The sequence below is a fragment of the Lycium ferocissimum genome, chromosome 8, assembly GCF_029784015.1.
Source record: "Lycium ferocissimum isolate CSIRO_LF1 chromosome 8, AGI_CSIRO_Lferr_CH_V1, whole genome shotgun sequence".
Classification (NCBI taxonomy): domain Eukaryota; kingdom Viridiplantae; phylum Streptophyta; class Magnoliopsida; order Solanales; family Solanaceae; genus Lycium; species Lycium ferocissimum.
The window spans coordinates 19,536,267-19,550,137 of NC_081349.1; the positions used below are offsets into that span (position 1 = coordinate 19,536,267).

The 13,871-nt window shown below is 33.8% G+C and overlaps 1 protein-coding gene across 1 annotated transcript; it reads left to right on the forward strand.

Moving 5' to 3' along the window:
• Positions 1-6,500: 6,500 nt before the first annotated feature.
• Positions 6,501-13,270, forward strand: LOC132067471 (serine/threonine-protein kinase PBL34-like). The gene is made up of 6 exons (XM_059460726.1): positions 6,501-7,415; positions 8,382-8,716; positions 8,817-8,952; positions 11,516-11,652; positions 11,732-11,855; positions 12,523-13,270. Exons 1-6 carry the CDS (start codon positions 7,208-7,210, stop codon positions 13,041-13,043), a joined length of 1,461 nt encoding a protein of 486 aa, XP_059316709.1. The 5' UTR covers positions 6,501-7,207; the 3' UTR covers positions 13,044-13,270.
• The last annotated feature ends 601 nt before the right edge of the window (positions 13,271-13,871 follow it).

Sequence of the window (13,871 nt, forward strand, 5' to 3'; positions counted from 1 at the left end):
CTGTTGCTCCAAGGATCCCCTTTTCTTGCGATCCGTTTTACATCCTGCATTCAAAGTAGGATTTGGAGAGTGGTTGCATCCCCGGGGTGTGATATATGTAGCCTACTCTGACCGCAACATTAGAACCCATAACTTTATAAGTCACAAGGAGACAACTTTACTGTTTCCCCATGGATCTCCTTCTCTTGCGATCCGTTTTGCATCACACATTCACACAGGATTTGGGGAAGGGTTGCACTCCAAGTGGTGTAATAAATGCAACCCACTCTGACGGCAATGATTGTTTCCACGGATAATAAAAAAATTGACGAAATAAAATAAAATAAAATAATTCTAGTTTCATGAAACTTGGCCAGTTTTCCCTTCCCTTCCCTTCCTTTTTTTTTTTTTAAATAGGGAAAGGAGATTACAACGTGGGGATTCGAACACTCACCAAAAAGATGAAAGTTCAGGTAGCCAATCAACTGGCTACTAAGATCCCTACCCTTCCCTTCCCTTGTTTTCCGACATAGAGAACATTTTAACATTCACTCTAGTTTCCCAAATTTCTTATGGTAAAAATATAATAATTTGAAGAAGAGTTAATTGAGCCAAAAGTACAGTGGTAGATAAGCACTTACCTACTTAAGTCATGTCAAGACTGGAGTCACATTTTACGTGCGTAACAGAAACAACCTTTGAATTTGCAAAGAAAATTTATAGCCTGTTTTATTTGTTCTAAAAACAGCTTATTTAAAAAAATACTTTTTAGAAAAGTACTTTTAGCTCAAAGCAGTTTGTGTTTGACCAATTAATTTAAAAAGTACTTTTAAGCAGCAATTAGTGTTTGGCCAAGCTTTTAAAAAATGCTTCTAATTGTATTTTTTTCAAAAATACTTTTCAAAAAAGTGCTTTTGGGCAAAAGCTATTTTTTTAGCTTCTGAAAAACTACTTCTGCTACTCCTCAAAAGCACTTATTTTCTCCCAAAAGCTTGCCCAAACACCTCACTTTTTTTGAAATAAGTACTTTTGGGGGAAAAATAAATTTGGCCAAACAAGCTATTAGGTCTTTTGTTGGTTCCTTGTCCATGTAAAATTGTAGTAATTATTCTAGCCACGTTTCTATTATAATAACCTGCTTTAACTTCTAACCTCATGCTATCCGAGGCGAAGACAAGATTTTTAGTTTATTGATTCTAGATTATAATTATTTTTACTTTTTGGGTTCTTGATAAATTACTTATACACACCAAATAATTTTTTAATAAAAGAATCAAAGTTACTGAATTTTACCGAATTCATAATTATCACTATGGCTTCGCCCCTAGGCCTGCATGGTACTCAGTTTGTGTAGCAAGCAATAAGGAAAGCACATTTCTTGATTCAGGCTTTACGCTTTAGGATGTGTACGTTGTACACCCATAATACTTTTTTCATAAATTTTCATTTATATATGGATAATAACTTGTACCTAATAAATCAATGTTGTTAACTAAACATATCTTCTGTATTGATACTTAAACTAATTTCTCTTGCATTTTTTCTTTTGAATTTCATACAATCTTGAACGAATAATCTATAATCTTTTTCCCATTTTAACTTTTTAAAATACTGTAACTAGTGGGCGCTAAATAATGTTTACATATAGCACTGCTGCAAATTATGGATTACAACATCATCTCTGACTAAACCTTGTTGCAGATATATCCATGAAAATTTACAACTAAATTATTGTATTCACAAAGCATTAATTTCCTCTATGTTGTTGACAACTAGAAGGCCAGATCACATCAAACATAAATGAAGTTGTCAATAATGTTAGGTTATTGTTGAGATTACTGTTTGAAACTAAGACAAAAGTAATGGGAACAAAAGAGTTGACAATTAGCCGCACCATTAAAATGATAGAAGTATGTGTCAAGTGTGTGAGATAAATAAAAGCAAATAAGAATTTGAAGTGGCTATACATGTCACTCATTAAAAAAGGTCTTCTTGTTTTGATTTGCTTCTCATTTTCTCTTACTTTAGGATAACTTTCTTTTTTCTTTTCTTAAATTATCCTTATTTGTAGACACCCTTTTGAGGCTCATGAGGTACTTGTACTAACATTGACCTAAGGTTAATGATTTTATATTATAGAATCTTGACTACTTAGCTAATGCTTTGAATTTGTTGAAAGATGAGTTATGTAGGGATTTAGATGCGTATTTGAGTTGATGAAGTAGAGAACATTACTGTAGAAATTATTCAGCGAGTCCATGCGAGATTGCTATTTAATATTTGTCCTCATTTTTTTAATATTTTGCAATAATAGGTATATTTTATTTTATGGGCAAAGTAAATAGCATATTTGCCCTTGCAATATAAGCCTGTGTGTTTCACAATATATATCTATATATATATAGTTGTGGTGATACGGTATGATTTGAGAGTGATCAAACGGCACACCTATCGATTTGTCATGACAATATAATATGATTTATAATGACAATACGGTATGATTTATGAGTAATCTAATAAAATTAGAGAGCTAGGTTGAAAATAACATCACCATGAGGTTATACCGATTTGCCATGATTGCATGTCACAGTTCACCGATTTTGATTTCACTTGCCTACGTCTCTTTACCATCTTTATCACTCAGCGCAAAGAGTATTTTTTATTAAACCTAAAATGGTTTGTTCCGCATAAATGTCAAGGTTAAATATATACCGACCCCATAATATCCTTTTTGTACTAATCACCAAATGCTATCGAAGTTAAAGTTGAAAAACACTTTTTTAAATGTAGATCAAGTTTTAATTTGTTTAAACATGAGCTTTTCTTTGAGAAAAGAAATTGTGCAAACCACAGATTTGTGAATAGGGAACTAGTATTTCACTAGAATACACCTCTGGGTAAGTATTTCATTATTTCATTTCAAGTTTAAATACTGGAAATTACTCTTTACAAATATTAGAATACTGATTATTCTAAACCGGCCGCTACTTTTATATGCTAATAATATCCCAATGTTTAAAGTTTGAACTAAGGCGAAATCATGTATATAAATAATGTTTGATGAGTTGGGGAGATTTCATCCAACACGGTACCTTTGGAATTTGGTTACTATCTACAAGATAATTGCTTCATATTTCTTTGACCTTTACCCATTTTTTGGCACAATTAGCCACTTATTTTGAATATAGGCTAATAGATCTGAATTATCTTTTAAATAAGATATTCAAGAAAATATAAAAGTGTTTAAAACGAGACCTTCATTACAAGAGGAGGGCACGGGAAAAGAAATGGTAGAAAAAGTAAGTAGTATGACAAAATATAAAAGATTGCCCTAGTGAATTTTATGTACCCTTTCTCAATATTATTACTCATTGCAATTTGGTTTTTACTAATATGCAATAATAATCATTATTTACACTTCAACTCCAAATGAACAAGAATCGACTCTATAAATTATCATATCCAATTCATTGAACCCATTTCATTCGAATATATATACTGGTTACAACTTACAAGAAATGGTATTTGAACTTAATTTGCTAAGGGAGATAATACATCTTGAAACTTGAAATAATAAACGGTAAAATTTCAAATAACCTATTTCTTCCTCTTTCTTTTTTTCTTTCCCCCCTTTTAACTGATAAGTGACCATGTAATAGTACTATTCATTCTTATAATGAGAATGATATTGTGAGCTATGAATTGGTTAAGATAATTAGTTTCATTAAGTAATAGGAATAACTAGTCATTAGACCTTAAATTAGTTTTTTTTTTATCAATACTCAAACATGATGTGTGATTGAGAAAATAAATTAATCAAGGATCATTTAAATAAGAGGAAAAAAATCAAACTAAACAGGATTTACTATATTATGTGATCTAATATAATAGGCTTGCTAATCAACCGAGTAATATTGAGAGATTGGAGAGGTACGATATCTCCAAACAAATCTTTTTGCAGGTGTATAAGAATAAAAAATAATCAAAGTCTTCAGATGTAATGTACTTTAAAAATCCTAAAAAGGAAAATTATCACACAAACAAATTGAAACCAAGTAGGCTTTTGGCTATAGGATTTAGGACCGCAATTTCAAGTTTTGATTTGAATCAAACGTTTGTTTATGAAATCTGCATAAAAGTGACAAAACTTCAACTTTAATTTCAAATCATGATTTTAATTCTAAGTTCTCCAAAAAGAAGGATTTCAAATTACAAATTGTGATTTCAATTTTTTTAAAATGTAAATTTGACCCATAGTTTATAAAAAAAAAATCATCATTTTATAATTTTTTTAAAAAAATATCATGCTTGACGTGAAGAAATTGTCTATACCATTTGCTAGAATTATCTCCAAAACAATCTTTTTGAGGGGTATAAGAATAAATAATCACATTCTTCAGATGTAAGTATATACTTTCAGAAAGGAAAATTATCACAAAAACAAATTTAAACTAAATATTAAAAAAAATATATATATAGCACCTAGACTGACACGTCATCAGTGGGTCCCGCACCGTCACATTCTCTCTCCTGCCCAATAGCTGCCCAACATTTCCCACTTCCCACTTCTCGAACTGGCATGTGAATTACCTGAATTACCACTAGGATCATCTTTATTTTTCAACTAGCGTTTTGATATTTTTTTCAAAAAATATGTGTGCTTGATCAAAACATTTTCCCCATTTATCTACTTCTAATGGCTTAATATCTCGACAACCCCTTAATTTGTCAGTAAATTTTATTTAAACACTCGAATTACGGACTGTTCAATTGAGCACCTGAATACATAATAAAGTGTTCCTATTAGACACAATTTCAAATACACATTACGTAGATAAGTTAATCACTTCAAATACATGATCTCTTTTAATTATACACACCATTCTCAATTAGAACATGCCTGCAATTTTATGGTTTATTGAGACTAATTCGTATAATTAAAGGAAGTGACATATTTTAAGTGGTTAACTTCTCTACGACCTACGTGAAAATTTCAAAATTTAAATCGATAAGTGTCTAATAAGAATATTTTATCATGTGTTCAGGTGCTCAATTAAAATAAATTATAGTTTGAATGTCTAATCGAAATTTGCTAGCAGATTTGAGGGCCCGTCGATGTATTAAGCTTTTAACTTTTCACGGAGAAATCCAAAATTCTTACTTATGAAACATACATCATTTATCTGTGCTAACATCACAATTCTTATTTCACACTATTTACTTTAGCATTATTATTTATATTTGAAACGTAAAAATTAATAGCAATATATTCATTAAAAACATTTATTTAGACTCGGTATATGATCAAAGTAGTATGTCTGTTTATATGTCTATTATAAACAAATATATTGTTATCGCAATTAATTAAAACTTAATTATAATAAATTAATACAATTCAATGCATGTATCAGATCTAAGTAAATTGTATTTTTAATTTCCATATATTATCTTTCATGTGGTAAAGTGCCAATATTCTATGTTACACGTCTTTAACTCCTGCCAATTACAAAAAATAATCAAACAAATATTTTTTAAAGATAAGATGCTTTTCACGGTAAATATTTTTTAATAGAAAAACAATTCATCTCATTCCAAATGCTCCTTAAATACCGTCAACTTCCACATGGGCATTTCGGGCAGCTCAACATCCCTGACCGCATTTTTTCGGGCAGCTCTCTGATTTGCTTTTCTTGGTCTTCGATTCTATTGAAAGAAAGAAAAAGGCAAAGAGCGCCGATTATTCATATGTTTTAATTATATAATATATTTAATTTAACCTTTTCATTTTTAAATTATTAAAGGCTTAACATATGAGCATTCCTTAAACTTGTCAGGATATTTTATTTAAACACTCGAATAAATAATATTTCAATTGAACATCTCAACCCAATTAATATTTTTGGTTCAAATTTGAAAAGCAATTGTGTGTGTTTTCATTTATCTATTAGGTAATTAAGTTAACCATACAAAATAATATCATTTCCTTTTAATTATAAGCGTCAAACTCAAACATAAAATGCCTGAGATTTTACGGCTTATTAAGATAAATGCGTATAATTAAAAAAGATGATATATTTTATGTGATTAACTTAACTACCTAATTGGATTAAAAAACACATGCAAAAAAAGTTAAGGTTCAAATTGAAAGTGTCTACTGCAACACTTTATTAAGAGTTGTGATGTTCCATTGCAACAGAGTTTAGTTTGAATGTCTAAATGACATAACCTGACAAGTTTAAGACGGTGACAATGAGCGTATTTGGATTGACTTACTTAGGTGCTTTTAAACATTTTTATTGTATTCGAGTAACATAAAAAAATATTTTTAAATACTTATTTTTAAATAAAAATAACAAAAATAAGTCGAAAGCCATAAGTTCCAAACGGGCTCATGTATCAAGCCTTAACTTTTTCATTTTCCAATTATTAATAATCAGCTTTTATTATATACCCCACACAAACATATATTCCATATTAGATATAAATATACTGTGGTGAAATATATAAAAATATCATTTTCTTTTTTTTTCCTTTTTAACTTTTTCCTATTGTGAGAAGCCAAGAACTGGTCAGCACTCAGCATATTTGAGTCTTTTGTTAGGATTTCAATATCTTTTGAGGGAACAAACATTTTTGGGGTTTGCACTTTTTTTTGTTAAGTGGGATATTTATGTGATTTCCAGCTTTGCTTTGCACAGTGTTTGGTGCTTGCTAACTTCTGTTTTTTTATTATTTGGAAGGTCAAGAAAAAAGCATGTGATCTGAAATCAAAGTTTAGCTCTTTTTTTCAGTCTTTGAATGTCATATTTACTTGATTTTATCAGTTGGGTCTGAGTTATTTTTTTTTTCTTTTTTTGCTTTTCTTCTTCTTGGGGTTCTTGAAAAAGTTGGATTTTTTATTTTTTGGAAATTTGTGTATTTCCTTTTTTGGGTTATTTAGGGAAGTGGGGTTTGATTATTTGTTTGATTTAAGGGTTTTTGGGTGATTTTAAGGTATAGGTTAGTGTAAAGTTGACATTTTTAGGGGTTGAGGAGGTGGATGAGGTGATTTAAGGAACTGGGGTTTTGGTTCTTTGTTTGATTTTAGTGTTTTTTTGGTGATTTTAAGATACAGGTTAGAAAAAAGTTGACATTTTTAGGGGTTGATGAAGGTGGGTGGGAGGGTAAAGTTGGGTTCTTGGTGGGGTTTTCATGATATTTGAGTTTGATTTTAGGGATATTGCAAAATATGGGATTAAGTGGTGATGGTGTAGTAAAGGGGGAGTCTTGGGATGTAGAGAAATCATCAAAGGGGAAGAAGAAGGAAAAGGAGAAGAAAGAAGTTGTTGCTGATGAGGAGACTACTGGATGTTGGACTAAGTTGTGGTTTATTGGTAGCTGTATTTCTTCGAGATCTAAAGTTGATAGTTCCATCAGTGGTATCAGTACTCACTGTGGTAACTCTCTTCACTCACTTTGATGAAAGTTGCATGAAAAAATGTTGTGATTTGAAGTTGTAATTGCCTTCTTTTCTTTGGATTCTTTGAAGAAAGTTGTCTTAGTACCAAGTGCATGTCTTATGATTGTTCATATTTTCCAAGTAGACTAAGATGTCTTAGTGTTTTGGTTATTGATGTTTTGGTTATTGAAGTGTTAGTCTCATGGTTTTATCTAGTGAAATGCCTTGTGGTAAGTCAGTTACTGTGTAATCATTAGTTGATAAATTGAGTTAAAAAGTTGGCTTGCACATCTTTCTTGTACTGGTAGTAGTTGATGATGTTAACTCAAAAGGTAGTAGTTGATGATGTTAACTCAAAAGGGTAATAATGGGTAGTTGATGATGTTAACTCAAAAGGGTAATAATGGGGCACTGTAAAGAGTTTTAAGATGGACCACTGAATCTGGAAAATTCCTAGAGGCCTTTCTAGAGTAAAACATGGGAACTTCTCTCAAACCTCCCGTTGCAAAGGGATATTTTCTGTTAGGGGTGATAACGTTCGTATTTGCATTAAAATGTTGATGTAACGAAGCAGCTTATTCCTGTCATTGGTTGGGGTTTTCCTTACTTTCAGGTTTGCATGTAGAGGGTCTAATGTAGTAGCTAAAAATTAAGAATTAGCTTGTATAATGTGAAATTGAAAGAGCCACTTAATTAGCAATCACCTATCTGTAGGAAGAAAGGAAACAATACTGGGTTCTTTTATATACTGTCCTATCCTTATTCTTTGTGATATGACTTTGTGCCACGGGTAGCGATTGTAGCTCTTATTATCTTATGCGAATACTGCATCCTGTATGCATTTTGCTTGATTGTTTAGAATCATTTCAACACTTATTGTAAGCAGAAACTTGTGTAGTATAACTTGTCTTTCTTTGAAGATTATCTACCTATGTTCTAACTTCTTGCATCGTTCTTTCTGCAGAAAGTAAATCTACAAATGACACAAGCAAAGACCAACCCGTTGCTCCAATTATCTCATCTACAACTACTAGTAATGCGGAAAGTAATTCATCCATGTCCAAACTTGAAGAAGAACTAAAAGTTTCTTCTCGGCTTCGAAAGTTCGCATTCAACGATTTGAAAATGGCAACAAGAAACTTCAGACCAGAGTCCCTTCTTGGTGAAGGGGGTTTTGGTTGTGTCTTCAAAGGGTGGATCGAAGAGAATGGGACAGCGCCTGTTAAACCAGGGACAGGGCTTACTGTTGCTGTGAAAACTCTAAATCATGATGGACTTCAGGGTCATAAAGAATGGCTGGTTTGCTGCTCTCTTAATTTCTTTATGGAATCATATTTCTGTATTTTTATGTCTTCTTTTTCAGTTTTGGTTTTTTATTAAGTGTTGTCCAATATTGCAGGCTGAAGTGAATTTCCTGGGTGATCTTGTTCATCCTAATTTGGTGAAACTGATTGGTTACTGCATTGAAGATGATCAGAGGTTGTTAGTGTATGAATTTATGCCTCGAGGAAGCTTGGAAAACCATCTGTTCAGGAGTATGTAACTGACTCTGCTTTTTTGTATTCTTGAATTATTTACTAGTGATCAATCTTTGAAAAAGACATTGATAGTATCTATTGGAAATATGTGTTGTCCATATTACTTAGCCCCCCCCCCTTTTTGTTTTTTTGGGAATGCACTAGCTAATCTTGCAAGGGTAAGTGGAAACACCAACTATTAACGTGTATTGCTGGTATCTTTTGTTAGCATTGCTTTAGTCCCATAAGGTCTCTACCTGTGGAATAGAACTTGATTCTCTTTAAGCTCTGTAGCTATTGTAGGATTTGACAAATTTAATCCGTTAATAGAAAATCTACTACGATAAATGTAATTCAATTAAACCTTGTAAATTCTGAAGTTCAAATGGTATTTGAGGCTCTCCAGTCTCCACATTATCAAGGCAACCATTGATGCGGGAATTAGATCATTACACATTTGGTAGGACGTATAAGCTTGATTGAAGATATTTCCTGTTTTCTAGTGCTTGGTTCCATAAGTTGGTAGAAAATCTTTTACTAGAAAGTACATTTTGCACTTCTGGGATTAGAACAAGTGCAAAGAATAATGTCTTTGAGGATACAATGAATATATCAAAGGTACCGGACTGCCATCTGATGCTATTTCTCACTATTGTCATCGCCTCCTATGATCACCTTCAAACAGGTAAGACCCCTTAAATCTAGTCATATGCCCAAAAGAGATGTGCTTTTCATGTAGTATAACACGTTTGTAGAAATATTCACTCTCTAGTTTATTTTGTACCCATGACCCACCAAAGGGAACCATTAATTCTTTTAGCTAGCTGATATATGCTGCCTTCTGGAGGATGGATATAGTTGTTTCACTTACATGCTCTTGATGATGGTCATCCCTCTTAAGTTAATTAGCCCAAAGGTAGCACAGTCTTCCATTTTGGGATACAATCAAGTCTTCTAAACCCTCACGGGATTAGGATCCTAGAGTGGTTTGAAGTGATTGTGCTGCTCTTACTCTTGTTTTCCATTTTCCCTTAAAAACATTTTTGCTGTGTGTCTAGTCAAATGTGTTGCAAAAAGAGTATTAACTGCCTGCAAACAAAGTATAAATAATGTAAAAATAGTGAGATGCACTTAAGTTTCCTCCTTTGATATGTGTTTCAGTTCTACGGCTCGAACTTAGTGACATATTGGTCACAAGATCAATTTTACATAAAGGTTATGCTAGCTCAGCGTAGCTAGAGGACCAACCTCGAGCTTGAACTTGGGAGTAACTGAGCCTACAAGTTCAAGATTCAAGTTTTGCTTCTCGCTTTTGTAAACCTGAGCTTCAGCCGGAGTCTAGCCAGCTTGTTTCTTTGCTACTCCTGATGCGTACTGCACCAGAACTTTGATTTCTAATAAATCAAAACAATATAAGTACCCAAAGAACATAAGCAATCACTGAAACATCAACCATTAAAATGACAAACCTGACACTGGAATCTCTACCTATTTCTTTTAATACCAAAACACTAGCAATCAAAGAATAAGTGTATATATTATCCTTTTTCCCACTCAATGTCAAAATTTCTATGGTCATTATCTATTGTCCTTTTCTTATCTAGCGGAACTTTGTTTGTTGCTGCTGATTCTTGTAACTGCTGACAAATCAAGCTAAAGACAAGCTAACTTAAAAGTAAGGATTTGAGCTTAGACGTCGTGGCTGATGGTGGATGGCTGTGAGATATATTATAGATGAGCAAGAGTGGGTGAGAATGAGAGAGAAGAGAGGCAGTTACGAGACCTAGTTTGAGGGACATGTGGAGGCAGGGCTGTGGACTGTGGTGGCTGAGCTTGAAATGGAGAGAAAGGGCCAGCTACAGATAGGGAGCAAAGAGGGAGGAGATAAGTAACAACTGGGATCAAGGGATAAATGAGATCTTGTATTTTGAGTGAGGTTTTTATGATGGGTGATGTTTGATTCAAGAAATTAATGATCCCAGTGGGGAACATAGCAATTGAAGAAAGAAGAGATAGCAAACTTGAATACTTTGATCGGTAGGCTTGGACTAAGCTCAAAACACTAGAACAACTAAGTTGATATAGCATAGAAATAAAGTGTTGTCTTGCTACCTGCTGGACCACTAAAATGGGGTACTTTCTAAATGGAACATACACAAATTTTGTGTTTCCTATTATCTTGCTAAAATTTCTTGATCATTGTTAGATACTAGTATTGTAAGTACCTTTCTTTTGAGATGCAGTGCAGGAGCTTTTTCTAGATGGAATTGGTTCATCCATTAATCTAATTGGGTTGGAAAGGAAAAAGTGAAATTGTGGGGAGGGGATGGTGTTTTACGGGGAAGATAGATGATATCATACTTATATTTCCAGGTTTCTGTTTGAGCATCTTTGTTGGATTAACCAAAAGATGATGGCTCTTAGAATTTTACTTTATTTCCCTTAGTTAAAGATGGCAGTCTGAATGTAATGATATGGTCTCGTGAAAATTCAGTGCAAATCTTTATGTTAGTATATCGTACTTTCTGCAGAAAATCTTTATGTTCATCGTATTCTCTGCTAATAAAGTATCTATGTGCAGGATCAATGCCTCTTCCTTGGTCTATCCGCATGAAGATAGCTCTGGGTGCTGCAAAAGGTCTTGCTTTTCTTCATGAGGAAGCAGAGAGACTAGTAATATACCGTGATTTCAAAACATCGAACATTCTACTAGATGCGGTATGTTTCAATACATTGGAAACAAGAAAGACCTTTCCCTTTCGATTTTTTTTTTTTTCTAAAATACACTCCCTCTCAGGATTACAATGCCAAACTTTCTGATTTTGGCCTTGCCAAAGATGGTCCCGAGGGTGACAAGACACATGTTTCCACTCGTGTCATGGGAACATATGGTTATGCAGCTCCTGAGTATGTGATGACAGGTAGGGTTTAGATCTTGGTCGTTCTCATAAATCCTACAATAGTTACTCATATGTTTGACTCAATTTTATCAATTTGAATGTGTCACTACAAGTCTAACCTAGTAAGAGACTATTCTACTCGGAACAGCAAATCATTTTTATCCTGGTTTTCTTGCTTTTGACTACCTGTGTCCAACTCCATAACCTGAATCACAGTTGAAGAATTATCAGTGTGTTTGATGTTTGTTGACTAAGGGTGTGTTTGGTATGAAGGAAAATGTTTTCTTGGAAAAAGAGTGGTTTTCTTACTTATTTTCTAGTGTTTGGTATGTAGGCAAAAAATATTATCCCAAGAGCATTTATATGTAATATAGGAAAACACTATGGGGTGGGGATTTGGGTGGTCAAGGGGTTTTTTTGAGAGGGGGGGGGGGTTAGAGGCATTGGAGGGTGTGGAGGAGACAATGAACTTCGAAGGCCACTTATGAAACTTGTTTTCACTACTCTCACTAGGGAAGTCATTTTCCTTATTTCTAAGGAACTTGTTTTCCTAGAGAAAATGTTATCCAAATCATTTGGAGTAGCCAAAGAAAATGTTTTCCTCCGTCCCAAACACACCCTAAAACTTTCATAAGATGGCTGAGTACCTCTTACTGATTGTAATTTTTGTCGTGCTTATTTCTCTCAGGACATCTAACGTCAAAGAGCGACGTCTACAGTTTTGGTGTAGTTCTACTTGAAATGATAACAGGTAGGAGATCGATGGACAAGAATCGACCAAATGGTGAACACAACCTTGTTGAATGGGCACGACCTCATCTTGGTGAAAGAAGAAGGTTTTACAGATTGGTAGATCCTAGACTTGAAGGCCATTTTTCTATAAAAGGTGCTCAGAAAGCGGCACAGCTGGCTGCTCGCTGCCTTAGCCGTGATCCCAAAGTTAGGCCTATGATGAGTGAAGTGGTTGAAGCTTTGAAGCCTTTACCAAATCTTAAAGACATGGCCAGCTCATCTTACTATTTTCAGACAATGCAAGCAGACCGAGTTGGATCGAGTCCAAGTACTAAAAATGGAGTTAGAACACAAGGATCGTTCGGGAGGAATGGACAACAACATCCTAGAAGTCTTTCAATTCCAAATGGTTCGCATGCTTCTCCATATCATCATCAGTTTCCTCAGAACTCACCAAAACCAAACGGCAAAACTTAGTATTATTGGATTGGCAGTTATCTGTTTCTACCATTCTTTTCTTTTTCTCTCGAGCTATGAATATATTTTGTTGGCCCCTTCCCATTTGTCGTTGGATGAACTGGCAAAACGGAAAGGAGTGCACAATTTAATTAAGTTGTGATCTTTGAAAATGCTGAACTCCCAGTTGAAAAGAATGTATTGTAAGCGGAGCTCAAGTTCATGGAGTAAATATTTGTGTCCATGTATCTCTCTCTAGTCCTATCCTTGGTTTGTCTGGGTTCTTTCACTTTTCGTGTCGAGTATGGCAAAATGCTTGTAACTAGTTTTTCTGATGGGCTAGTGTTTTCTAAGCAAGCACCATCACACTATTCGATGATAAAGTTGATAAGCAAACATAAAAATCGGATTGAACCTCGAAGGACAGAATTATCCGACACCTGTGCTAGTTGGAGCTAGCAGGTATCTAATGGAATAGCTAAGGTGCGCGCGCACAAGTTGGCTCTGACACCACCACTATTATAATTTTTAAAACACCAAACAAGCATAAAGATAGAACTACAAGGTTGTCTCTGCCAAGATAAGCGCTAATTCATGTTTTAAATGACCAATTACTAGCCTCTTCTATTTATCTTCCGTTTAAACTCATAACTACCACAGGAAGTACTCTCTTAATTTTCTGCTCTAATTCATGTTTTAAATGACCAACTACTTGCCTCTTATATTTATCTTCCGTTTAAACTCATAACAACTACCACAGGAAGTACTCTTATTAATTTTCTGTTAGTAATGGGAAAAATGAAGCGGAGCCTTACAATGATAAAGTTGTCTCTGAGTAATTTATAGCTG

Bases quoted from the DNA above. Each gene is read 5' to 3' on its own strand.
- LOC132067471 (XM_059460726.1), top strand. From the start codon at position 7,208: ATGGGATTAAGTGGTGATGGTGTAGTAAAGGGGGAGTCTTGGGATGTA. The intron at 8,953-11,515 runs GTATGTAACTGA...ATCTATGTGCAG, and splicing joins GGAAAACCATCTGTTCAGGA to GATCAATGCCTCTTCCTTGG. The intron at 11,653-11,731 runs GTATGTTTCAAT...ACTCCCTCTCAG, and splicing joins CGAACATTCTACTAGATGCG to GATTACAATGCCAAACTTTC.